Raw genomic sequence first — 26,542 nt, 5'->3', positions numbered from 1 at the left:
GCGTTTACACGATACTCCGAGTGGAATACGACAGTGAACAGGAGCTGCTATAGCCACACGACAATGCTCATACGGTAACGCGCCTTCTGCCAGAGCAAAATGCTCTCCGCATTCCGGCCAGAAGCCATCCACGAGCTCAAAGCACGAGACAAGTCCAAGATCGAATCGCTATTGGCGTACGGCGATCGTCTACTTGTTGGCCTCAGCACCGGCTCTCTACGAATATATCGTGTGAACGAACAGTCATCGCCAGCACCCTGGACAGAAAGCAATGGCGAGGGTAGCCAAGCTCCTACTCCAGCGACCATCCCACGATCGATCGAATTACTACGAGAAGAAGAGAAATTTTCACGGCGACCGGTGCAGCAACTAGCCATCGTCAAGGAAGCCAGCTTGCTCGTCAGCCTGAGCGACGGCTATATCAACCTCCATGACCTCCAGAGCTATGCGCCAGTCGAGCGCATCGAACGAACGAAAGGCGCTACCTGCTTTACAGTTACGAGCAATGTCGTCAAGGACCTCGAAACTGGTGTGCCGTCTCTAGTCAGCCGACTCGCAGTAGGCGTGAAGCGAAGAGTGCTGTGCTGGACATGGCGGGATATGGAAATGGAGGGTCAGGAACCGATGGCATTGGACATGGAGGCCAGTGTCAAGAGTCTGAACTGGGTGCAGAAGAGCAACATGATGGTGAGGCTAGTGGTAGGCATGGATCCTGGATTTGCCATCGTGGATGTGGATGCTACGGTGGGTAGTGAAGGCGCGGCAGGCGAGGAAGCCGATGGCGTAAAGCCTGTCTTCAAGCCAGCGAGTAGGCAAGATACAGCCTCGGGCGAGCTAGCAGGTGTGAGGTTTGGTGCAGTGAGCAGTAGTGGGATGGGTTACATGGGTATGGGATCGTGGGTGCCGAAGCCCATGGTTACTGGGTTGTCAGATGGGCACATTCTCTTCGCAAAGGACGTCAACACTTTGTTTACAGATATTGATGGGCGAGCACTCGAAAAACGGCAGATTCCATGGGCTCTGGCACCTGAAGCGGTAGGCTACTCGTATCCATTCCTCCTTGCGCTACAACCGCCGGAGAAAGGTACGCTGCAGATTCGCAACCCTGACAGTCTGACTTTACTCCAAACCATACCTGTGCCGAGCGCCCACATCTTACACGTCCCGCAAGCCAATATCAGTCTGGCGCATGCTGGCAAAGGCTTCCTCGTAGCTTCCGAACGCACGATCTGGCGTATGAACGCTTTACCGTATGATCCGCAGCTCGGCGAGCTAGTAGAGAAGCAGCGATTTGATGAAGCTATCAGTCTCTTGACACTACTGGAAGATACCTTGATTGATGACAAGCTCGGACGCATCCGCGAAGTCCAGATCATGAAAGCCATCTCACTCTTTCAGCAGCAGAAGTATCAACCAGCTCTGGATCTCTTCACCGATGCCGCCGCACCACCAGAGCGCGTCATTGCGTTGTATCCACGTAGCATTACTGGAGACCTCAGCAATGTGCCTGATCCAGTGACTGAAGACAATGGCAATGCAGAAATAGTCCCAGAAGGTGAAAGCAAAGCCGATGAAAGCACGAACAAGGAGCCGCCTGTGACACCCTCGAAGGGCATGCTAAGCAAGTTCCGGTCGACTGGTCATGCTCGAAAAGAATCAGACCCGGCGTCCATTAAGACAGCTGCTCGAATTGATAGCGATAATATGAGCATCAGGCCCTTGAAAGCCACTCCCACAAAGGCCGCACCTGTAGCGGATAAGCCGCTCGAAGGCGAGGATCTCAAATTGGCGGTGCGGTGGCTTTGCTCCTTTTTGGCGCAGGCCAGAAGGCAAATCCAGAAGTACGTGGGAACAGATGGATCCTTGAAGCAGGACCCGCCCGAGATGGATTTTGAGACTGGTAGGCCTGTCGGCTTTGCGACTCTTCTACCCGAGCGCGTCTATGGTAACAAAAGCGAGAGTGGCAAAGCTAGCAAGGATGAAATAAAGATTGATTATCATCAGGCCCTCCTCGAAACAGCGAAACTGGTCGACACGACATTGTTCCGCGCCTACATGCTCGCTCTGCCATCACTAGCCGGTTCATTGTTTCGTCTCAATAACTTCTGCGACCCAGAAGTGGTGCAGGCAAGCCTGTACGAGAACGAGCGCTACGGCGACCTAATCGACTTCCTACACGGCAAACGTCTTCACCGGCAAGCGCTTGAGATGCTACAGCAATTTGGCCAAGGCGAGGCGGAAGATGAAGATAGTGTGCCAGAGGGGATGCGTGGACCGGATAGGACGGTAGTGTATCTGAAACAGCTACCGCCCGAACTTGTGGAGCTCGTGCTGGAGTTTGTGAAGTGGCCATTGCAGGTTGATGCGGAAAAGGGCATGGAGGTCTTTCTTGCGGATACTGAGTATGCTGACAGGATGCCGAGGAAGATCGTTTCGGAATTTCTGGAAGGTCTGGATCGGAAACTTGAGGAGGAGTATTTGGAGCATGTTATCAACGAACTGGGCGATGATACGAGGAACTTTCATCAGAAGCTGCTAGAGCTATATCTTGCACATCTGAAGGAAGTTAAGGAAGGCGATGAGAAGGTCAAATTGAAAGCGAGGTTGGAGGACTTCCTTTGCAAGAGTAATTCTTACGACGAAGCTGCGACCTTTCGCCAGCTTCCAGCGGACAATCCGAGTTTCTTTGAGTCCCGCGCTATCGTGCTCAGCGCCATGGGTAATCACAAGCAAGCTCTCAGCATCTACGTCTACCAGCTCAAGGACTATGCCAAAGCCGAACGCTACTGCAACGACATCTACGCTAAACACCTAAAGGCCGTCCGTAATGACACTACTGAAACCGATACCAATCTTCTACAGCACGAAAAAGGCCTTTACGCTTTCGAGGCGCCAGATCGGCATCATGCTCACAGCGAGGGAGACGGCGATGAGAACGTATTCGCGATGCTGTTGGGTCTTTATCTGCGTCCACCAAGCTCGGCTAGTGAGGAGAAGAAGTGGCCGCAGGCATTGGATCTGCTTTCGAGACATGGGGCTAGGTTGCCTGCGAGCAGTACGCTTGACCTTATGCCTGATGATCTGAGCGTTAGTGAGTTGCGAGAGTACTTCGTCGGCCGTGTGAGGAGTGCGACTAGTGCTTTACGGCTTAGCAGTGTAGTCCGTGGATTGACTGGTGTCAAGCGCATAGGTGCAGAAAGGACGTTGATAGTTGGTGTGGATGTGCAGGATGGTAACATGGCTATAGCTAAGAAGGCAGGCAGGAACGCACGGGTGAGGATTGGAGAGGAGGATCATTGTCGAGTGTGCTTCAAAAGGTTCGGAGCCTCGGCTGTGAGGGTGTTGCCGGACGGCAGTGTGGTACACTACATGTGTGTTGGCAGTAGGCGGCTAGGTGAAGGTCTCAATGTGACTTCGACGAGCGTGGGGAGGAGGGCCAGTGGGCAGAGAGGGTGGGGTTGAGCGACGCCAGGACATTTGTAGAGCTGGCATGCGCCATTTCTCCAAAGGAATCAGTCTACAGAGAAACACTGCAATGCTAGATGACACTTGCTACGCCAGGCCAACATCCCCGTAGTAGGATGCGATTTCTTAACAACGCAGGGACACCTACCAGATTCTCGTAGCGTTCCTGCCAGAAGCATACCAACACTTGCTCCTTCAACAGTGTACCGCCTTACGGTATCCTTGCAACGTGCGCTTCATTCTCACATTCTAACACAGATCACTCGTGCATGATGTACCATTGCCAAAACATCATTATGCAGCAGACTTCATGGACATTGACGAGGACAGCATAGGCTCGCCGCCTTCAACCCCACGACCCACACACGTCGAGGCGAAACGAGCTACTGAACAAGCTGTCGAGACGGCCGACGGAGAAGTCTCCACGGCTCCACTGCCGATTAAATTTCCACTACCCTCTCCAGTGCGCACAGGCACGATTAATCTTCTCGATAGCACGAGGGCCTCGACCCCTGGCACCGACGGCTTTAGACTGCCCCAGAGCCCTGCCTCTGAGCACCCAGAAAGTCCACATCACGACGGTAAACTTGTCTTGCAGGAAGCGCTGAAGTCCATACGAGAGAAGTCGAGGACTCCACCATCGAAAGAGTTCTCGGAGTCTCCCAAGCCCGACGATCAGCCTGTTGACGAAGACGCCATGGAGGTCGATGCGAGACCTTGCCCTCATCCATTCGAGTCTCGTGGTCGACCATGGTACTAGAATCTCTCAGGTCCGCCACACAGAAGTCGCACGCCAAGTATAGCGCCGGGTCTCACAGGCCATGGTCTGACGACGTGAGTTATATCATGCAAATGCCGTGCGTGCGTGTCCTGTTCGTGGCGTGTGCTGAACCTTTCGCAGATATATCAGGACATTTCCTTCGGGCGAAGTACTAGTCCCAGATACTTCTAACCAACACTCCACGCTTTTCCAATACTCCGGCAATTTCAGGAAGCCAGTCATGGGCTCAGATCGAGGAATGTATCTCGAAGATCTGAACGAGTCGTTGAAAGATCTGAAGGACGACCTTGAGGACCAGGAACGGAAGAGGCCGGTGTGGCTCCGCAAACATGATCCACTGAAGGTGCACGAGACGTACAAGCGATTCGATCAGAAGTGGGCTGGCCGTTGTACTGATGCTGCGCGGCCTTGCGACTGGCTGAACGAGTGGTGGGGACCTGAATTACAGAATCCTCTGAGGCTTTCACCAAGGAATGGTCAACATCCGAGCGCTCAAGGGTGCCTCACACCACAATACATGGGTGGCAGAGAGCACAAGAAGCGCAAGAGTGATCCGGGTTTCGTGTTCCCAGCAGCTGGGAAGAGGCCAAAGAAGGAGCACAAACGATTTCTGGAGCCCCAAATGGAGCGAGAGGACCGCCGTCATTCAGAACCGCTGTGTCCATCACATCTCAGTGACTTGCCGCTGTGGCGACCTGCTATACCGCCACCATCTCTGGCGCCAATGCCAAAGACCAAGTTCTGCAGCTTCTGCGGTGGAAAGGACCAGAGTGATGGCTCTCCTCTATCTCTCTGCGTGCGATGCAATCTTGTGGCCTATTGCTCAAAGGGTTGTCAAAGTACTCATGCACTACCACTTAAGTCAGTATGCAGACCCGTAGAAGAGCAGTCTCTGTCACCGAATACCTCGATAGACATGGGCAACTACATTCTGGAAGGCCAAGAGGATGTGCTGGCCGCAGTTCTGGCAAAGTCGGCTGCTGAGGCCGGCGTTCAATCCGACAAGGTCCCCGATGGCCAATGGCAAGCGAAGGTCTCGTCTGGTCCTCCTAAGGACTTCCTACCTGTCAATGATTGTGACATTGTGGGTTTTCGTGTCGACGTGGCGAATCGCTTACTGGAATACTGCGTGCGGCACGGCAAGCCGAGGAAAGAAGTCTGGCGTCGCGGAGTGTCACTTCAAGGTGATCTCTGGACGGGCCGCATAAGAAGATTTTGGGACACCAACGCCACTCGCCGCGATCGAATGTGGAGGTACCACTTGGAGCATGCCCATGACAGCGAGTACTATCCTGCCCAGATGGGCCGCTACATCTTGGCATTCAAGATCTTGGAGGAAAGGAATTTTCAGTTTTTTGTGCAATTGAATGATGAGGAGACTTTCTGGAGCGTCTTTCTCGGACCTGAGTAGGATGATGTACTGAGGATGGCGTTCGCGAGGATTAAAGTTGCGGCTGATTGGGAACAATCAACGGAAGAAATAGACCAGTTGAAGTATTGGACGAAGGTGGAAGGGAGGAAGGACTCGGCTATCGAGATTGAACGAGTTGACTATTAGTAGAGAGCAGAACCTACGTAGAACGAGAGGAAGTTATCACTACTGAGCAAGCCATGTAGCTCCGCCAACCGGCTAACCGGAACACTCGTGAGGAGCTACATGAACTTCACGACCCTGACCATGTTCGTCGAACTTGCTATATGATACATCATGGTCGTAGTACATTTGCCCCAAGGCTCCTACGAGGGCGGTACTCAAGGTGACGTCAATTGCTACCATGGGATTCCATACGCACAGCCTTTCGAACGCTTCAAGTCTCCGAAGCCGGTGACGAAGGCCTCGACCTCATCAGGCGTTCAAGATGCGACCAAATTCGGCCCAATTTGCCCTCAGAATGCATCGAGGCTGGAACCGCATGTCTACGGTCGATGGCCTGCTCCACCGAATGGAGGTCATCCGGACGAGAGCGATTGCTGCGTGCTGTCCGTGTATCAACCAGAATCTGCAGCGCAAAAGTCCGGTCAGAAGCTGCCTGTGATCGTGTAAGAGGACATCTATCTATTATCGCTAGCTAAGGCAGATGCCCTCTTCGTCACGTCCTGAGACCATCAATGAGAATTGATGCTATGTGGATAGTGTGGGCAGTCGAAACCACAGTACTGACACCTTCACAGGTACATGCACGGTGGAGCTTGGCAGACTGGTAGTAGTGAGATCAACTGGTATACTGGGACTGCCCTCGCACGAGATGGCAACTGCGTAGTAGTCACGATCAATTACCGAGTAGGAATACTTGGCTACATGTACCACCAAGGCAAAGATCTTGCCTGCGGCACAGAGGACCACATACTTGCCCTTGAATTTGTACGCACCCACATTGAACTATTCGGCGGCGATCCCAGCAACATCACAGCGGCTGGACAGTCTGCAGGAGCATACAACACCCAACTGCTGCTTGACCTCCGCCCGGATCTCTTCGAAAGAGCTATAATCATGAGCTCGCCTGCAAATATGGCATTCACCGTTGAGAACGGCAACAAGATCGCCGAAGCCGTCAAATCGAGTTTACCATCCGGCCAAACGCCACAGACAGCCAGTGTCACTGAGCTCTTACAGGCACAAGCATCTGCTTCAGTCAAGGTAGGTGGGCTTGCACAATTCGCTCCAGTCATCGCAGATGGGAAACCGCCAGGTGGTCGTCATACTGTAAAGGATGCGGCCTCCCGGAAGGATATCTGGGTGACTTGGATGCAGCATGACGGATCTGCTTTTGCTGCTCTTGCGGGTGGCTTCGAGACTAAGGCATCCGACGAGCTGAGCATCAAGATAACAGACGACGTCTTCAAGAATCCTTCCATTGAGCTCGCGCAGCGACTTGCAAAGGCTGGGCACAAGGTGGGGACCCTGGAACACCAATGGTAAGTCTTCCAGTCCGACGTGGGCCATTGGACATCGAGCTGATGCTGTGTAGGACACCAGAAGGATTCAAGCTCGGTGCGACTCATTGTCTAGATCTCCCGCTGATACTGGGCGATGCTGAGGCGTGGAAGCTGAGCCCAATGCGAGGAAAGGCTTCAAACGAGGAGTGGGACAGGAGAGGATCCGCGGTCAGGAGAGCCTTTGGGCAATTCGCAAGGACTGGTGAAGTGCCTGAAGTGCTAGAGGGGACAGAAATCAAGTCCATTTCATAGACAGAGTCTACACTACCGTTCGGATGTCATTAGTTGGGCAGGAATGAGCTGCTCATATGCATTGGTTGATGGATCTGTATGTGCAGGCAGCTAGTATGACGGATCTGCGTTGACAGGCTGTGGTCAGAAAGAAGCAGTGACTGTGAAACATTGCTTCCTGAATGTGTTGGCCGTGCCGGCTCAGCGTGACGATGATCCACTGTTCTGGTCATCGCACAGATCATTCATGCAAGGTGAATCCTGATCTACCGTGGCATGACGGCGATCTCGCAGAGCCGCACGTGGAGGTGACATGACGACCTTGCCACCTCACCGCGGAAGTGTGTGCGAGGGACAGCAGATGTGAATTCAGGACCGCGCAATCACGGTTGCTGATTCTCTTCGAACATTCACAAACCTATCATCAAATTTGAAACCAAGCGGATACCCTCGCCTTCTTCACTGTTGCAGCATGAAGCGTGCGCAGCAGGCTCGCCTGGAAGAAGTAGCTCTACGCGTAAAAGGACGCGCCGCGCGATTAATTGCATTAAGATCCGTTAGAGCGCATAATGGGACTCAGGAAATTAGCCTCTCAATCATGCTTCAACCGTGCCGTGTGAAGGGTGGCGGTGATGAGCCCCGACAGCAACGGTCTCCGAGATCCAGTCGCAAACGGACAGGCCGAGAAACTTGGTGCGATCGTGGCAATCTTGGTTTCAACCCTTTGGAGTAGTGGTTGCCATACGCACAGCCACATGCAAGTAGCTTTCCGAGGCGGTCGAGAACCTGCATAGCTCGGTAGCGTCATATGCGCCAGCTCTGCATGGGTCTGCAGTGGCTGGGGATGGAGTTTCATGGCCACACCGCACCGAGTCGGAGCCATCTGATATCATTGGTTATTGCTTGCCAAGCAGTAAATCACCGAAGATGTGCGCCACAGCATAGCAACGCAGCTATTGTGTTACGTATTCCTTGTGGGGTATTGTCTGTCGAGGTTGTGCGCGTGTGTCAGGTAGTACTGGCGCTTGCATGGAGTGAGTGTTCGCGTTGACAATGTACGACTTCCAACATTACATGCTTCGTGCCACTTTGTGATGAAAGCAGACGGCTGCTGGAGAACGACTCATCTCGTTTGGTTTATGATACGCGAATCAGAACCGTTGCTAGGGCAAGCCGCTTGAGGGAGATTGCATCGTACCTGACCATCCCGCGGTCCCTGACCTTTGCAGGGATCAGTAGCTTCACACCAATCTTGGAAAGTCTCGATCGCAGCGTCCCATCCTGGAATTTGAGAGCACTCTCTGCAAGACACGAAAAGGGAGGCGCGGTTGGGTGACCCAGCAGTTGGCGCTGCACTACCATTAACGTTGCCGCAGCCATTGACCAGCCATAAACACTGCTCTCCCCGCCCCTTCCACAACGTCTTCCTCCTTCACTACGCACTTCAAGACTATCTCATCACCAGCCCATCAACAGTGAAGCCATTGGTATTTCAGCAACTTCAGCCTTATTCTTCAGCAGTACCGTCAAGCCCACCACTTCACCAACCACAAACAACAAGTCAAAATGAAGGCCACTTTCGTCGTTCTCGCTGGCGCCGCCCTCGTTGCCGCCCAGCAGCTCAGCAGTCTGCCCCAGTGCGGTGTAAGTACAGACGTTCTTTGTCTTTTAAAGGGAATCACATACTGACTCACGCGCTCAGCAAACATGTATCAACAACATGATCAGCATCGCCAGCTCCCAGCTCGGCTGCAGCAACGGCAACGTGACCTGCTACTGCACCCAGCCCGACTTTGGCTACGGTGTCCGTGATTGCGCCAATCAGGCCTGCGCCAACTCTGGCGATGCCAACACTGTCATCTCCTTCGGCGTCACTTACTGCCAGAGTAAGCCTTCTCGAACAAAACCACAAGCAATCACATGATACTAATAGCTTGTCAGACGCCCTCGCTGCCTTCTCTTCGACTGCCAGCGGCTCCGCTTCCGCCAGCGCTGTCGGCGTCCTCACTGGCTCCATGACTGGCAGCGCTTCGTCGACCGCTACCGTTACCTCCACCGTCACGGGTGGTGCTTCCGGAGCTCCCTCGAACTCCGCCAACGCGACCGAGTCCAGCAGTGCGATCAGCACCGCCCCTCTGACTGCTCTCGTTTCCGCTTCTGGTTCGTCGTACACGACTACTACCGGCTCGACCACCATCTTCGGAATTGGCGGTGTTGCTGCTGGCGCAACTGGGTCGGCTGCCAGCGGTGCTAGCTCTGGTGTTTCTGGTGCCTCGTCGTAAGTTCAGCCGCCATACACAATTTTCATGTCGCATGCTAACTCGCTTCCAGTGCTGGTGCTTCCGCCACTTCTGGTGCTGCTTCAGGGGTCTCCTCTGGTGCTTCTGGTGCCTCCTCTGCCGCATCCGGCGCTTCAAGCCATGCCTCATCTGCCGGATCTGCCGCGTCTTCGGCCGCCGGTGGCGCTGCTTCCTCCGCCTCTTCCGCAGCTGGCGCTGGTGCTCTCCAGACTGCTGCACCCGCTCTTCTCGGTGCTGCCGTTTTCGCTGTCCTCGCCCTCTAAAAAGCCCATTTGTCCTTCAGATATGACACTTGGCAGCATACTTCCGCTCGAGCACAAACAAATACAAGAGCGAATTATGCATATGAGGAAACGACGTACGGGCGCATTGATGAGTGGACCATGCTTGGGTTGGCTCTGCATGAGCGAGCGAGCAAGCTTTGCCATTATGCGATGATACCACAAGCAGCGGGCGCGTTTTGCGACAGCCGCTCTCAGGCGGGCACTGTTCTTGATCTGGCACCCCTTTGATGGGTGGTAATTTGTAATAGTCTTTTGATAGCGATTAGCCATAAACCCGATGTTGCAAGTACCCTCGCTTCTCCTCACTGCCACCATTCCCTATCATCTACGCAAGCCCACTGTGGCAGGCCTACGAAAAGATGTGACGAGATGATGTTGAAGGTGAAGCCAAGTTCAGACTGAACTGAAACGCGAGATAGACGCGACGCAAGGGAAACTTCACTTCAAAAGGATGCAAGTCATTAGCATTATTGTATTATGCAACTACGCTCCTGATCATGCTTGATGAACTCCTAATCCTTAAAGGCATTCTGAAAAGCGAATGCTGCACCGTCCAGTCTGCCACCACTGCTGCTATCAATACCAGTCTGCACTCTTTGGCTACTTGTTACTCCCAAAGGATCGTCGTCTTCCTCCACCTCATTACGTGGACCAGATCCTAGAGCTTGAACAGTACCTATGTCGGCCTCATGTCGCTGAGGTGTCTCAGCTACCTTATCCACGATCACAGTATTGATCTCTGTATCATGTCGCTGCTCTACGCTCATGCTAGACCTTCCAGCATCGGCATCATAGACCTTAGCAGCACCAAGGGCTGGTGTGCTCTTCGCCGCTCGTAACGCAATCGTCGCAGCATCCTCGTTGGTCCTACTGGTCACAGCAATGGCGGCATCGTCGAGCGACAGGCTGGAAGTTTGCAGATCAAGGGCCGGATGCTCAGGCCGAGCCAGTAGAGCCCTTGGCACGTTCATCTGCTCGTCCGAGCAACCAAAGAGCTTGCTCCACCAACGTACCTCGACCTCGCCGTCACTGGCTCTCTTTGAGAACATGACCGAATTCACTGCAACATACTCTGCGTTTATGAACTCGCTCCTGCGAGCAAGGAAATGACCCCAGACTGAAGGCAGCTTTACGGCATACTGTGCTCGCTCACGTTCACAGTTGAACAGGAATTCGCCATATTGACCAGCATACACCTGGTAAAGCAGCCGCAACAAGAACCGCTCGTTGAACTCGAAGGCTGTAGGATTTTGGCGCAGTAGCTGGTATGTGGCATCCAAGAATTGATGGAAGACAGGTGAGATCTCCTTTTCACTGATTCGATGTTCTTTGTCATCCTTTCCATTTGTGGCAGCTGGAGAATGGAGAAGTGGCTTTGGAAGAGGTGAGGCGGGTCGTGATGATGCTTCCGCAAGGTTGTCTTCACTGCTGTTCTGCTGTCGGAATAGATTGGCACGGTTCTTCTCGAACCAGCTCTTGGCACCTGTTAGAGCCTTGGTGCTAAAAGTGTTCAAGCTGTTGGGCTGCGGGCTGCTTTCGTCACGGCTACGGGAGGGCTGAATACGCTCGTTCTCAATTTCGAACCACTTCTCGCTGCCCATCGTACCATTTCTGTCCTTGAATTTGTGTCCAAACAAGATGAATTCCTTGCGAATTAGGTTGATGTAGCCTTCGAAAGTTCTCGCGTATGGATCTAACATGAGCTGAGCTAGAGCGGAGACTTGAGCTGTTCTATCCCAGCCATCAGAGCAATGGACAAGTGCGTGGCTAGCACGTAGGCCGACTGCTTTGGCCACGAGTTCAGAACCCTCGAGCAGACCTGCAATGTGTCCAAGCCATCCAGACTTCCGTAGGAGCTCCTGGTCTGGAGGCATAGAAAGATAGTCGGCGTTGCCAAGACTGTCGATGATCTTTTGCAAAGATTCCCGCATGACATGGATGTTCTGGATGTTGAGCATAATACGCTCGACAGGAACATCACCATCACCCATGTAGTTCGAGATGTCTTCTATACCACCACCGGTAGCTCTATTCGCAAGCGCATTCAGCCTTGGTCGAGCATCAACGATGAGATTGCGTCTGCTGCTGCCGTAGACTTTGCGCTTCACGCTGGCGAGTTTATCTTGAGTAGTATCATCAATCGCTTTCTCTCGTTGGCTGTTGTCTATGTTGGGCATAACAGCTTCAGCTTCGCCTTCATCAATTGCGCCTGGTTTGGTGATTTCTTTCGTATTCAGCAGCGCTGGCGGCTCCTCGGAAGTAGGCGACATTGATGGTGTATGGCTGGAGAATATAGCAGATACAAGCCTCTCATCCTGTGGGTTGCGCTTCCCCTGAACGCCAACCTTTGGCTGTGAGGATCGTGTAATGCTCGCGCCATTTGCATGAAGGTATGATAGTGCGGGTACACGTGACTTCGATCGAAACTCACCACCGTATTTCAGTAGGTTGTCGCTCACTGCTCGAGGTACGCAGATCAAGCTGGGATATGTTGGGGAGTATACATAGTCGTGATTGATATCGGTGACTCGCCACGCACTACCAGGACCATCCGGTGCCTTTTCGCCGATGCCCATCCGAGCAAACTCTTTTCGCGCATCGTAAGGCGGCAATGTAGCATCCTTCTCCTCTGGTGGTGCGTTGAAGTGAAATGCTAGCATGTCCTCGATCTTGTTGGGACAACAACGACTTCGTAGAGAAAAGAAGAACTCTCTGGCGATTTCATCCACCGGTTTATTGTCGCTTGGTCCGGCCTGGAAATGAAATGCCATCATGCGGAAGTCTCGACATCGTAGACGTAGAGAGGGTGAGCGCCCACTATCGAACGAAGGAGTCTCCCGGATACTGTTGACTGCTGGCGAGTCAGGTCGTCGGGGTGATGCGAATGGTCCAAGACGAGCCGAGTCCGTCGATGGCCTGCCGTAAGTGCTCGTGCCATAGCTCGGCGGGAACGTGTCATCAGTGCCGTCGAGACCGGCGTCGAGATCGTCGTGCCTTTCATCATCGACCGTAGAAGTGCGAGAGTGATTCAACAAGTGACCGGGACGCAAGACACAGTGGTTGATCATGGGATATGCCACCCAAGTTGACTTTGTCCTTGGCTTTCGCCGCTCGCTCCCCACCTTCGCCGCCGACCGCCCAACAGCTGCCTCTGATGACGGGACTTCGAGCGACGGATGACTTACTGTAGAGCTCTCTGTCGAGATGGTTGATTTGTGTTGTGACTGTGATGAGTTCCTGCCCTGGGGCTCCGTCGATGTAGCTTGTGCATCATCCACCACATAAGTGAAGATGAGGTGATCGCGGCCAAGCGCAATGCTACCTTGCTGCGTCTGGCCACGATGATGCAGTTTCACATTGCGTACACGCAGCTCCGGACTGCTAGTCTCCATCATTGTGTGAGATCCTGTTAGATAGAGTTTGGTGGCACTTATATGTCCTTGTAGCAAGTGAGTATGGCCATGGGAGATGTTCTGTATATGGGACTGTCGAAGTGGAAACAGTTGTAGAAGTGAAGGTCGTAGTCAATGGAAGGGAAAATGATTGATCTGAGCATATCGTCGGTTATCACAAACAACTACAAGCGCGAGGAAGAATTGATGTTGGCGATCGGTGGCTTTTCGGCGTCACGTGCGAAGAAAGCGCTCTCCTCACAACAACAAACTTGCGCTCGATGGAAAATATTAAAATAGCAGGCTCAGATCTGTAAGGAGCAATAGACAAGCTCTTTGAACTCTATATAAATGTCTTTACTTCGGCGCATTGCGAGACAAGCCCGCACAACTGCTTGCCGCGCGCACAAAGCAAACCACTGATTCGTGCCTTTGGTATCACACAATAAACAAAACCATCCCCCCTGCGCCTCGCTGAGCGCTGCAGCAGTGACAATGCTATCTATACACACAATGTGCGCCGTGCAAATTACAAACCTCCTTCCCATATGTTACACGCTAAGCGAACCCGAAATACTCGCTACCAGCAGTGATGGCAGTGTACATCTGTTGGCGCATGTGCTCGTAGGTCTCGTACTCGGGGAGATCAAGTTCTGTATATCAATGTCAGCTTTTGCACTTCACACCGTTGTGACTATTGGGCGTAGACTTACGATTAAAGCAAGTGTGACTAGATGGCAGCTTCTGGTTGCTGCTGTAGTCACGATGAATGTTGAATCTGGCAAAGCCATTCATGCCCTCAAGCTCCTTGAAGCCATTGAGAGGTACTTTGCTGGTGCCGGTAACGAATTGCAGGAGTTTGGCTTTCTCTTCTTTATCGAAGCTGCGTACAGCGCGCCAGAACCATTGAATCTGCGGTGAGGTAGGCTGATAGTTGTGGTACTCGGTATTGTTCTTCCAGTCGTCCACATCGATCTCAGGCAGACCGGAGATGAGCAATTCGAGCTCCTGCTCATTGAAGATAGCGATCAATTCCTTTGGGATGATCTCGTGGAAGCCCTCCAGGAACTTCTCCAGCTGGTCTTGCACTGCAGTGATGAGGCGATATTCGACGATCTTTTGCACGTATTCGTGCTTGTTGTCCTCCGTGACGGAGATATTGCGACCATCCGGGATAAGATCAATGGTCTCGCTGGCGCCAAAACGGTCAATGTCCGTGGAGAACGTCTGGAAAGCGATGTCCGTAATGTCGTTCTCGAGTAGCCACACAAGCGACTTGTAGTATTCAAGATCGAGACTCTCCATGTCCTTGAGGGAAACGGACTTGCCGAGAATACGGCGGTAGACTGCTCTGCTGAAATGACAATCCAGCACCTGACCTTGGTAAAGCGCCTTGCCGATTATACGGCCAATGAACTTGAAGAAGAGTAGATGCTCGTTATTGATTGTGCTGAGCTCGTTTGGGTGGAAAGTGGTGCGATCAGAAGCCACTGGCGTGAACAGTGCGTAATCGGGATTGAACATCTGACGTGCCATGGCGCCAAACCATTCGCGTGAGACACCGCCAGCATCGATGCCCTCTTCGCCGTGGAATCGAATGTTGAGCTTTCCATACTTGATCTCGTCTCCATTCTTGTAATAGAGCGATTTGAAGGAGTCGAGGAAGACGTGCTCACGACGCACACTGAGCTGCAGTGATGCGTGAGGTGCACGCACCTCGCCACGATTGTGCAACTTGCGATTAAAGTAGGTCCGCTTGTTGTCGAACTCAAGGACCTTGGAGTTCTTGGCCAGGATCGAAAGATTTCCACTCATTAGCTTGGGATTGCTACGAATGAGCTCGTTCAGGATCTTGCGGTTGTCTTCAGTAAAGCGGAAGAACAATGTGTCTATCTGCGATGCTGGTGGTGGTGGGGTGCTGGCCCTGACTTCGACGGGTGAGGCGACAGCGGCTGATGTTGGCACATCCTTGAGCGTGCTATTACGAGTAACGACCATGAGCGATTCTATCAGTGGCAGAAGGATGGTCGCCACGTTGAGCATGCTCCCACGAGCACGAATCGCCTCCAGACAAGCACTGAGATTGGTCCACAGCAACTCGAAGGTCTTGCTGCCGTAAAGCAGCGCCAGTACATCTTCCTTGAGATTGGGATCGACTTGTGTATCTTGAGTGCCTTGTGGCATCCGGGCTGGGTCGAAGAGATGATCAAGCGCCAGGAGGACACGGAGAAGCATACGCTGCTTCGAGTCGCCGGATGAGAAGCTTGCGAGAGCGAGACCCTGCAAGTCAGTGCTATTCTCGGCCTGGTTGATCTGTTTCGCAAGGTCTTCCAGGTCCGTCTGAACTGTCTGACCAAGCTCTTGCGCTTGACGAACGAGCTCTTTTCCGAATACACTGCGTGCTCCAGGGATAGCTGACAGGTGCTTGATAATATCGAGTGTATCACTGAAAGTCTTGCTTGGACACTCGCGGGCTGCAAGGATATTAACTACAAGGCGAATGTTCTCGTCAGGTACCTCGGGTGGTGTCAAGTCCCGCGATTTCTTGTCTTCTTGTGGCTTGACCAGCTGAGCTGCGTCTGCGGGCTTTGGCTCGGAGTTCGAAGCTTGAGCAGAGGACTCGACGGTAGCTGCAGGCGCCTCCTCCATGGCCACATCACCACTACCGGAAGGCTGAGGCGCCTCGGCCGCGGGTTCCTGAACAGCGCTCCCAGCATCTGGTACTGCAGGAGCGGGATCTCTTGGACGACGAGAGAGAATTGTCAGAGGCTGGGTAACGCGGCTGAGTAACGTAGCTAGCGTCTCCATCACACCGGTATTTTCCGTGATGAGCTTTCGATCGAGAAGTGCCAACAAAGCATTCAATGGATACTTCGGAGCCTTGCTTTCACGGCCTTTGCCTTTCTTCGGTGTCTTGGTCTTCTGCGCGGTAGCAGTCTCGTGCTCAGTCAAGAAGAAAGAGGGCACTTTAGTGTTATCCTCGGCTAACGTGCGAAGTGTGGTCAGGCAGTGATGCACAATGTTGAGTGGCGAAAGCTCAGTCGTAGGAGCAACGGCAAGCCCAGTAGGTGTTCGCTTCAATGGCTGTGGTGTCTTGGACCCGACTTGTTGCTGCTTGGCCTTAAGTGAAAGCTGCGCGAAGCTACGCTCCACAGCACCAACGTCTGCGGTACCATCCTGTAATATCGAGAGCAGGATGCTGATGACCTCAGCACGATTTTGTGTATTCTTGCTCACATCCGACAGAATGCTGTATAGATTGGTCTTGGCTTTGTGGTGCAGCGAAACGAACATCAAGCGCAGAAGTGTCGCGATGCCAGCTTTGTCGAGCATCTGCACAATCGGTCTGCGCTGCCTAGTCTCGCGTGGCAGCTCTTGAACTGGGCCTTCACCATGGCGGCGAATAGCTTCTCGTCTGGCTAAGCCCGCACCGCCTGCCCCAGCGCCGCCTACTCCACCGGCCATGCGAGGTGGGATACGGTCGCCAAGAAGAGCACGAGCCTCAGCTTGGACCTCTTCGGGCAGGGCGGCGAGAGTGTTCTCATCGGTGTCCATGAGGATAGTCTGGCGAAGGTGTGGGTCAAGCATAGCCATGAAGTCAGCATTGTTCATCTCCTCCGGCTGAGCCGGCTGAGCGCCAGCTTCTTGAGCAGCACGTTGGCGCGCTTCTTGACGGTCTCTACGGCGGCGCTCGCTCTGCTCTTGCCTGATCAACTCTTGTTGAATCTCACGTGGCAAGGCATCAAGGAACTCTCGGCTAATCTCAGTAGGCTGCTCGCCAGTCTGTGCGGCTTGCGTGCGCTGCTCTTGAAGCTGCTGCATGATGACTTCTTCACGCATGTCTTCCGGTATAGCGTCCAGGAACTCACGGTCGATACCCAGTGAGGTTATATCCACTTCCCGGCCACGAATAGTAGTCATGACACGTTCGACAGGCTGCTCTGGCTCGGCAGGGGCTGTGACAGCAGAAGCAGGGGTTGCCTCAGGCTCGATCTCGGGTTGAGTTGACTCCACACCCTCCATCTCGGCAGCCGTCTCGTCCGCGATCTCATCAGCCATCTCGTCAGCCAAACTAGCCTCATCCTGAGCACGTCTAGAGTCCTCTTCACGGGTACGAGCCTCCTCTTCCTCCTCGCGCTCCTTCTTGTCTTGTGCCTCACGCTCAGCCTGCTCAGCTTGCTCAGCCTCAAGCTTTTTGCGCTCTTCCTCCTTGGCCTTTTCCTCCACAGCTCGACGCTCACTCTCAGCCTTCTCATGCTCGAGCCTCGCCTGCATAGCCGGCGGCATGAGCATGCGAAGTAAGGTGCTGTTGATACGAAGGGCCTTCTCTTGATGCTTGCTGGCAAATAGCATCCTGGCCTCCTCTTGCCAGCGCTGAATCGTAGCATGGATCTGGAACTCGACAGCACGAGCCTCATCGTTGCCGCCAGATCGGTGGACGTCGTTCGCGCCACGCATACCAGCCATCTCGCCGAAGCGTGGCTGAATTTGCTCGTGCCATGGTCTTGAAGGATCAATATCAAGGAAGCGACGTCCAGCGCCACCTTGAAGACTGAACATGCCAGGGAGATGCCGCATACCAGCCATGTCGCCAATATTGACGCTGATCGTGCCATGTCCATTCGCACCAACTTGCGCAACAAGGTCCTGAATCAAGTCAACGGGTGGGAAGGCGCGAGCACCATGCCTATTGCCGAGACGGGTGAGCGGATTGTCGTTTCCATCGTCACCATTCTGACCCATATTGGTCGAGCCACGCTGTAGCAGAGGATTCCTACCATCCTCACCGCTTGGTTGATTCACTGGACGATGGGTACGCATACCGGGCGCCCTGAAGCCTTGGGTGCCTTCAAGCATATCGACCATGCCGCCCCAAGTCCTCAGCCCGCCGCCTCCATGATGGTGATGATGATCATGTCTAGCACTGAAAGCGCCCGCATTAGGACCAGAGATACCCCACATGTCCTCGTCTTCATCCTCCTCGATTTCAGGTTCGAAAGCCACCTCGCCATCGTAGTCGATCTCCTCATCCTCCTCGTCTTCATCTTCTGGTGGCATTTCGTCTTCGAAGTAGTCTTCTGGCCCTTCACCAACATCGACACGTACAATATGATCGTGGTCGTGCTCTTCACCAGTCTCAGAATGGAGATCAGGATCGAGCACTTGAGCGATGTGGTCCAGAGGCCCGCCGTGCGGCGATCCACCCTGGCCAGCCTCGGCCTCGAAAGCATCCATTTCATCGTCCTCCTCCCACTCGCCCTCATCGCGGTCGGCTATGCTGGCATTCTCGTCGTCGCCTGTGATTTCGTCAAGATGTTCATGAAACTCCTGATCCTCATCAATCTCTTCGTCATCCTCATCTTCGTCATCATCTTCATCTTCGTCGTCCTCATCGCCTTCCATGACAATCTCGATGTCTCCAGGCCGGCCTTCAATCTCGCCCATTCCATCCACCTCCACTTCCTCCTCATCTTCGTCACTAACGACATCACCGTGCTCAGCCTCGTCCTCCTCATACTCCATCCCTTCCATCTCATCATATTCCTCGTAATCTTCCATGTCTTCATCGTCTTCATCGTCATCCTCAGACGAGTCGTCATCATGCGTAGCGCCGGATTCAAGCATACCTAGAGTCGTATTACGCAGGAGGTCCGGAGTCTGCTCACGGTCATCCTCCTCATCGGAGGTAGCTGTAGTAGACGAGTCATCATCCTCCTCGGTCGAAGTGCCATGCGCACTTGAAGAAGAGAGATCAGACGTCTGACTGAGCTCAACACCAAGATCCGTCAGTTGCCTGAGGGGACCCAAGATGTACTTAACAGCCCTCTTGGCGTTGGGAAAATTGAGATCCAATTCAGCAATAGCAGAAGTCAGAGCCCCGACGTAACCCTTCTCGTACATCAACCGACCAAGCTGCTGCTTGTGACCAGGGTCTAATGGAGAGGCGTCGCGGTCAGACTTATTAAGCATCCGATTGAACAGCTCACCAAGCGCCAACATACGCGAGTAGCGCTGGTCGAGCGGCTCATTGGATGTAGTTGCCTCCTTGAAGGAACGCATAGCATGCTCAAGCACGAACTTGCGCACGAAAACCAAGTCGGCGTTCTCCTCGCCATCGACCTCGACAGTACGATTTGATCTGCTTCCACGTTCCGGAGTCTTGGCTGTGAGTGCAACAAGCACAGTAGTAGCCCAATTCGAAGTCGAGAGCTTCTTACGATGAGCAATGTCATCCTTGTGCTCAAGCGTTCCGACCGGGACCAGCTGGTAAAGGAGATAGTGAAGCGTACCAGCACGAGGCTTGATAGGTGTGGCAGGCTGCGTCTCTGGCTTGCGAGAGAAGTTGATGAATTCGACCTTCGTCCTGATGTAGGATGACAGAAGCTCGGAGAGACATTCCAGCAAAAAGCAGCGATAGATGTAGATGGAGTGCTCTTCAGCCTTGAAAATAGGCTTGTCGGCCGCCTTTACTGCTTCAGTTTGAGACGTTCCATTAGGTGCTTGTGCAGCTGATGCTGAAGCATCGGCCATGTCGACATCCACATTCGCATCAGCAGCGGCTTGACCTTCAGCTTGACTGTCTTTGCTCGGCAAAGCCGGCCGCTCTTCCACATCCTTGTAGTTGGACAGCTCACGCAGCAGGAAAGCCATGACACCATCTGGGCTCTCCACAACAGGCGCCTTGGGCTCAGCAGACTTGTCTTCAGCTGCAGGCTCGGTACTCTTCTGGACAGCGGGCTCAGCGTTATCGCCATTGGTAGGCTTGGCTTCGGCAGAAGCGCTTTCAACCACTTTCTCCGCAGGCTGAGCAACGGGCTTCTCCTTCTTCAGCACAAGGCTCTGCGCTCGACTTGGGTTGCCATCGAATTTGCCAATTTCCACCAGCTCCCCAGTGATCTCAACAAAGATCTTAGGATCCCGGAGAACAAGGTAGTACAGGGACCGTGTGAAGCTCGAGGTGTCTGTGATCCTCGACTGCCTTCCGTTTTCGAGAACAGCCTTGATCTCCGTCCGCATGATTTGCCGCAGACAAGCTTCATCCTCAATCATGTGGCGCAACACGAGCATGAAAGAACTGTATAACTTCTCGTCTCCACGACCGGCCAGTTGTCGAACCATTAGGAAGAGGCGATGCATGGATTGCTTCTCGCTGAGCCGAAGAGCGGTATCACGGCGCCGAGTAAGCATGACTAGCACTCTCGTAACTGACAATGCCAAGGAATCATTCTTGCCGATCTTCGGTAGGATGTCGATGAGAGCATCGAAAAGCATGTCGCGAGATTCTTGTGGGACGACAGGTTCGGGAAGGATTGGTTCGGCAAGCGGCTGAAGCGGGTCGTCGGGTGGTGGTGGCTCCCAATTGAGCTCCACAGGCTGCTCGTCCTCGCTGAGCATGCGCTCGATGATGAGCAAGACCATCTCCAACCACGGGGCATCTTCCGTCTTCTGCTCAGGCTGCAGACGTACCCAACCTACAAGGGTATCAAGATACTCCTTCAACTCCTCCAAAGTCGAGTCGAAGAAGTCGCGGTCCTGCAAGATCAGAGCAACGAGATGTGCGTAAGCCGCAAGCTTGAGCCCGGCCTCTTTACTCTGCTCATCGGACTGCAGGGACATCAATGATGATACCAACGTACTCGCGATGTCATAAGGCTGAGTCGTACGCTGGCCTGACTTGCCGACTGCAGCTTGTATAAGGTCGCTGAGCTCGAACGTTACACCGGGTGCAGCAGACAGGACTTCCAGACAACGATCAATGAGTGCATCCTTGAAGGCTTGGCGCTTCTCGTCCAGGTCCTCAATCGTTATGAAGGGCTTACCTGTGTCTTTCGAAGGAGGCGTGAAGGGGGGTCCTCCAGGAGGTGTTGAGCTGCCACCATTGCTAGCAAGGTTCAAGATATCCTGCATCCGACCAGCACCAATCATGGCCATGAGGTCCTGATCGCCGGCATCGCCAAGAAGGTCCGCGGGCAGATTACCCAACGTCCCAGGATTCTCGTCCTCAGATTCGGTCGAGTCTCCAGCTATGTTTGACTCACTCGCCTGGCTCTCGCTCGGCAGCTCAGTCTCGGTGTCGTTGTCAATCATAGCATTGGCGCCCTGCTCAGCCATCGGAGGCGCATCAGGCACTTCACCTTCCGCCGGCTCGCCTTGTGGGATAGGGAATCTCGGGATGACCTGTGCCGTTGTGCGCAACTGAGCATACTCCCTCGCATTCGCCTGGGCGTTATTACATCGATAGATGGCTTCTCTCGCCAATCTAGAATCAATCCCATCTTGCTGCACACTGGCAACATGGTCCAAGTTGCGAAGAGAGAAGTCCGGCTCGCTGGTTTCCACGCGCCGACTGGCCTTCTCGCTGCGCTTGATAGCCTTGTCTTCGCCGTCGGCCTTGATGATCTGGCGCACGATGTCGATGACTTTCTTGACGCACTGGTCGCCCATCGTCTCAATGGCGGGCGAATACCAGAGCTTGCTGACGGCAGGCAAGATAGTGTAGCGAAGCTCGACGACGAATTGGCCAGGCATGAAGTAATCGGCATGCTGGTGGTGGCGACTGGAGATCTGACCAGATTGGTGCGCTTCATTGATAGTCTTCTGACGCACAACCAGGGAGTAGAAGTCCAGGATAGCATTGAGGCCGTACGTTGAAGGCTTGGTACGAGGATCCTCAGACTCAGCGCCCTTAGTCTCGGCGATGACATCGCCGAACATAGCGAGATACTCGTTTAGCTTCTCGAAACCCCCAGCAAGATAGAATTTGTTCGTTACGAGCGTCAAAGCCTCCTTGGCTTCACCAGGGACCTGAAATGACTGTTTGAACATCATGCGTTGGAGCATCTGAATCAGACCGGCCACGTACTTGAGCTGAGCGCCCTTTGCCAGGAAATCGTACTTCACGTACTCTAGGCTGGTAAGTGCGCTCGTGGCCAATTTGTCTGCTACGAGTGACGCATGCTGTCTCTGTGCAATCTCGGTGGTGCGGCGTGGAACCAGAGCTTGGGCAAGATGCTGCTCGAATCTTGAGATGGCTGAGGTTGCTTCAACGAGCACATAACGCAGTTGCGAAACATTCTTGATGACATACTCCTCCGGTGTGCGCGCGGTTTTCTCACTGTCGCCGTTCGTGCTCGACTCAGCAGGATTGTACGAGGTCAACTCGATGCGATTGTTGACATCTACACGTCGGACCTTGTGAGTCTGCGGGCTGGTCGTGTCCTTCAACTCCTGCGACAAACTAGCCTCAAGCGCTAAGCTCTCCCATAAGCAGTTCGAACGCAGAGTACTGAGCTGCTCCACAAATTGCAGGTAGACGTCTGTGAAGTTCAGATTGGTGAAAAGCTGGTTCGACTGCACACTATGCCTGCTAGTGTATGTCGGAGGCGACAGGACTTTACCGAGCAAGTCGGTCAAAATCTGTGTGCTACTCATGCACTTGAGCAGTGTCGTTCCATCTACTGCGCAACCAGTGTGTCCAGAAGGCAGGTGATCGGCCTCGACCTTCACAAACGATTGGAATAGTCCAGTTTGCGAATCAAGCTTTTGCTCCATCGTAGGCATGACGACACCCAGCGCGTTCTCCAGCCTCCTCAGTAAGCTGGGAAGTACAAGATGTGCCTTGCTCTCACACATAGCCTTGAGCACATTCGAAAAGCTCTTGTACATGGCAAACGTACCAAGCTCAACGGGATTGCTCGGAGATGTGACAAGATCGAGGACCCATTCGGCCCCACCAGTCTCGCAGAAGAGAGCGCACATGCCACTGTTGCTAAGGAAGCCTTCCAGGAACTTGATGCAAGCAGCAGTGAAGCGGAGAGCCTCAACCTTCTCGGCGTCTTCGAAATCGGCATCGCGGACAGTCCTCTCAGTCATGGCGATCTCTGCGAGTTCACTAGCTGCAGTACCGGTCTGGGTCGCACCAGCCACGGCAGCACGACCGCCCTCAACCTCAAAGCCGTCAGCGGAGCGCACCCAAAGCTTGGCACCGTTTGCACGATGCCGCGCCATATTTCGACTGAGCTTCGCCACTCTCTTGACCATCGCACAGACAGACATGTTGATGAGGTCCTTCAGACGCGGCTGGTGCCGCGCCAGCTCGTCGAAAGCCTGGCCAATGTTCGCTGCGCCACTGTTGCCCATCAAGTCGTCTTCTACCAAGGCTTTGACGTGAAGTGGTGAGACGAAGATGTCGAAGTACTTGATCAGCACTTTCGAGGCTTGAAACAAGGCCATACCATTCTCGTTCAGGCAGATAGCGCCAAAAGCACCTGGGACATCAGACATAGTTTGTTCAACCGGAAGAATTCCCGAGATAGTTGGCCACTGTGGTACGCCATCGATGAACTCGATATCGACAGGCAGGTCTTTAGCTGTTGGTTCGAACTCGGTCGAAATCTCCTCTGGCAGCTTTTGATCCGTGATAGTTTCGAGAAATATTCTAGGCAGACCGGCTTCGCCAACGACTTGATAGCTGGTGGGCTCGTTGTGGATGAAAGCACTCATAATGTTGACTCCACTCGTCCAGACGTTGCTGCCAAAGATCTTCCAATTCTCGATGACAGCTTTCAACGACGCAAGGATTTGTGGCGTGTCGACGAAGTTGCGCAGAAGACGGTCGTGAGTGCCAGCATTGTGGCTGTCGAACATTTGAACAACGAACTTCAGAAGCTGACGCAGGGTGGATTGCTGGTAGAAAGGAATCTCGTAGTCGACGACCTTGGACTTGTACTCGGTTGGGAGACCATTGCCCGATTGCGCAGCTGCAAGAGTCGTCTCGACCTCATACTGAGTAAGATCAGCCAGAATGTCGAAGCCTTTGTCGGTGGCAAAGGTCTGCATGGCAGCCTGAATATTGTGGATGAAGCTCGCGAAGAAGCTTAGTACACGCTCCTTGAAGCGCTCGGCTCGGGATGTGCGCAAGCTGAGGACTTCGATCAGAATACTCATGATACCGGCAGAAACCAGTCGCTCGCCCACCCTAGGTTGCGCCTGCTGGATCTGAAGATTATGGATGAGATCAAACGTTGCTTCGCGCCACTCGAGCTTACGAAGCTCATCGGAGACGTTGTCATGCTCTTCCGAGGCAAGCGTGGCAATGACCTTGCGCAGCTCGTAATAGAGGATGCCGTGATTGACGTTGATGGAGAGTGTGTCAATGACCTCTGTGATCTTGTGTCTCGACTTCAAAAGTGCTTCGATAGTGTGAAGCACAACAGTCTCAAGCTCTAGACTCAATGCGGCTTGGCCATTCGTGGCCGGTTGAAGCAGATCGCACAGCTGCTGCGCCAGGTGGAAGCGTCGAGGCTCTTCATTGTCAGGAATACCGATCTTCTCCTGAAACTTTGACTCGCTAAGCGCGAAGCTTAGGTTGGCAATAGCCAGCAGCCGAATCTCGAGAAGTGCTTGCGTAGGCAGATCAGATGACGCAAAGACCTTCGCGATGCGTATGCGATTAAGCAGATCGTAGCGCATCTCCGACGGTACATTCGGTAGGCCTTGACGCACTAGTGCCCAAGAAGGAGACTCGGCCACATTCGTGGAGGTGATGTGGAAGACTTTTGGTGCAATCGCATCTGGCCCATTTGCTTCTCGTGATCGCGACGGCGTCTCAGGCATCTCATCTGAATTGCCTGATGTCGGACGGTCTCTCGATGGGCCAAGATTGGAGGTTCTGCGAGCGGGCGTTGGCGTACTAGGTGAAGCTTCGGTAGGCTCTGATAACGGTCCCGAGGTTGTAGAGCTCTGTTGTGGGGCGTTGTAGAAGCTCACATTTACACCGCACAAATCACCTTTCGATGCAAGAGTGCTAGGTTCTTTTGCAATCGTGACCAGATCGGAGGGGTTGAACGTCTGCGCCACCATAGCTTTTTCTTTACCCTTGCCAGGTGTGACGGGCTGAACGCCTGTCGATGATGATGATGATGATGAAGGCTTTGGAAAAGGCATAGCAAGCTTCTGCATATTATCGAGATTGATATTGTAGTTCTCCGCCATCAGCTTCGCAGTGTTGTGTGATCCCTGACCCTTGTACCTAGCAACCTGATACCGCTGAGCCAGTCGGAGAGCGAGCTTCAGGCTGAGTCGAAGGAGACTAAGCGAGGTCGTGTGTAGCAAGTCGTTAATGTGTCCACTGCTGTCGTACAAGCTCCTATTCCCACAACGCTCATGCAGTAGCCTTGAGAAGTAGAGGATCGATTCCACCAGCTCGCGATCACCCTCTTCAGAATAGCCTATGCTGTCAAGCTCATCCCATTTGGCGCCCTCGCCGGGGTATGGCATACCCTCCTCAGCATCGCCGTTCTGCAGCACTTGCCGCTTGAATGGCTGTGTCTGCGGGCCATTGTGCAACTCGTACTCCTTGACAAACAGCTCCAGGACATGATCGAAGCGGTTCAGTAGCGGTATCCAGTGATACAAGTCACCGCGTGGAAACGGCCATTGCTGTGGGAACTCTGCGAGCTTCTGTGGTAATCGATACAGAGGTGTCGATGTGGCTTGTGTGACATACTCCTCGATGAACGGCGACAGTGTTGCCGTGTGGCGCTCGTTGGCGACCTTCTTGATCCGCCCCATCGCGCCCACTGCGCTCACTGCTTACTCCTTCTCCTCCAGGTGTGGGATGATCGGCCACTTGTGCTCCGCCAGCTTCGCCGTTTGCTCGTGGGATCCTGCCTGGTGAGGCTGGTAAGAGGATGGTATCTCGTGGTCGAAATAGTGCTCGCTCAAACAGGAAGTAGCAAGCGTGGCAACCTGTGTCTCGTGGTCGAAGTGAGGTGATGGAAGGTTGTATGAGTTGCTTGATGGAGTTGCACGCGTGCGAAAGCTTATGTCTGTGCTGTTTCTTGTTCAGAACTTGATCTCGGATTTCGTAGTGAAGGCAGCGGCGCAGGCGCTGTCCTCTAAACTTTGGTGGCGTTTGTTTGCAAAGCTCGAATCGTGTGATGCTCGATTAAGTATCAAGATGTGATGTCGTAAGGCAATAACAGATACCAGTTGCGAGGCTGCAGGAACGATTGCTCAGTTAGTGAGAGCTTCCTGCGGCCAGCGGCGAACGATGACGGAACGCCGGCGCGCCCACGTGCCGAGCGGTCGTTCCCGCCGCTAGCCACGTGCAATGACTCGAGTGAATAACATCACCACTTCTAATCTTAC

The 26,542-nt window shown here is 53.5% G+C and overlaps 7 protein-coding genes across 7 annotated transcripts; 5 read left to right on the top strand and 2 right to left on the bottom strand.

Moving 5' to 3' along the window:
- Positions 1-99: 99 nt before the first annotated feature.
- Positions 100-3,462, top strand: VAM6 (Vacuolar morphogenesis protein 6; the record flags this gene model as incomplete). Its single annotated transcript, XM_064835943.1, has 1 exon — positions 100-3,462. One exon carries the CDS (start codon positions 100-102, stop codon positions 3,460-3,462), a length of 3,363 nt encoding a protein of 1,120 aa, XP_064696152.1.
- Positions 3,463-3,775: 313 nt separating this feature from the next.
- LTS14_003237 (uncharacterized protein) lies at positions 3,776-4,225 on the top strand (the record flags this gene model as incomplete). Its single annotated transcript, XM_064835942.1, has 1 exon — positions 3,776-4,225. One exon carries the CDS (start codon positions 3,776-3,778, stop codon positions 4,223-4,225), a length of 450 nt encoding a protein of 149 aa, XP_064696151.1.
- Positions 4,226-4,466: 241 nt separating this feature from the next.
- On the top strand, positions 4,467-5,657 carry LTS14_003236 (uncharacterized protein; the record flags this gene model as incomplete). The annotated part of the gene is made up of 1 exon (XM_064835941.1): positions 4,467-5,657. The coding sequence occupies one exon, from the start codon at positions 4,467-4,469 to the stop codon at positions 5,655-5,657; it is 1,191 nt and encodes a 396-aa protein (XP_064696150.1).
- A 297-nt stretch (positions 5,658-5,954) lies between these two features.
- Positions 5,955-7,435, top strand: LTS14_003235 (uncharacterized protein; the record flags this gene model as incomplete). The annotated part of the gene is made up of 3 exons (XM_064835940.1): positions 5,955-6,286; positions 6,419-7,162; positions 7,216-7,435. 3 exons carry the CDS (start codon positions 5,955-5,957, stop codon positions 7,433-7,435), a joined length of 1,296 nt encoding a protein of 431 aa, XP_064696149.1.
- A 1,545-nt stretch (positions 7,436-8,980) lies between these two features.
- Positions 8,981-9,977, top strand: LTS14_003234 (uncharacterized protein; the record flags this gene model as incomplete). Its single annotated transcript, XM_064835939.1, has 4 exons — positions 8,981-9,058; positions 9,117-9,300; positions 9,356-9,692; positions 9,746-9,977. 4 exons carry the CDS (start codon positions 8,981-8,983, stop codon positions 9,975-9,977), a joined length of 831 nt encoding a protein of 276 aa, XP_064696148.1.
- A 533-nt stretch (positions 9,978-10,510) lies between these two features.
- YMR1 (phosphatidylinositol-3-phosphatase ymr1) lies at positions 10,511-13,390 on the bottom strand (the record flags this gene model as incomplete). The annotated part of the gene is made up of 1 exon (XM_064835938.1): positions 10,511-13,390. The coding sequence occupies one exon, from the start codon at positions 13,388-13,390 to the stop codon at positions 10,511-10,513; it is 2,880 nt and encodes a 959-aa protein (XP_064696147.1).
- Positions 13,391-13,948: 558 nt separating this feature from the next.
- TOM1 (E3 ubiquitin-protein ligase tom1) lies at positions 13,949-25,963 on the bottom strand (the record flags this gene model as incomplete). Its single annotated transcript, XM_064835937.1, has 2 exons — positions 13,949-14,043; positions 14,104-25,963. The coding sequence occupies 2 exons, from the start codon at positions 25,961-25,963 to the stop codon at positions 13,949-13,951; spliced, it is 11,955 nt and encodes a 3,984-aa protein (XP_064696146.1).
- Between the last annotated feature and the right edge of the window lie 579 nt (positions 25,964-26,542).

This window comes from Recurvomyces mirabilis, assembly GCF_035927965.1.
Source record: "Recurvomyces mirabilis strain CCFEE 5264 chromosome Unknown scaffold_7, whole genome shotgun sequence".
Taxonomy (NCBI): Eukaryota; Fungi; Ascomycota; class Dothideomycetes; order Mycosphaerellales; family Teratosphaeriaceae; genus Recurvomyces; species Recurvomyces mirabilis.
The sequence above is the reverse complement of the archived record's forward strand: the minus strand, read 5'-3'. Positions and strand labels throughout refer to the sequence as shown.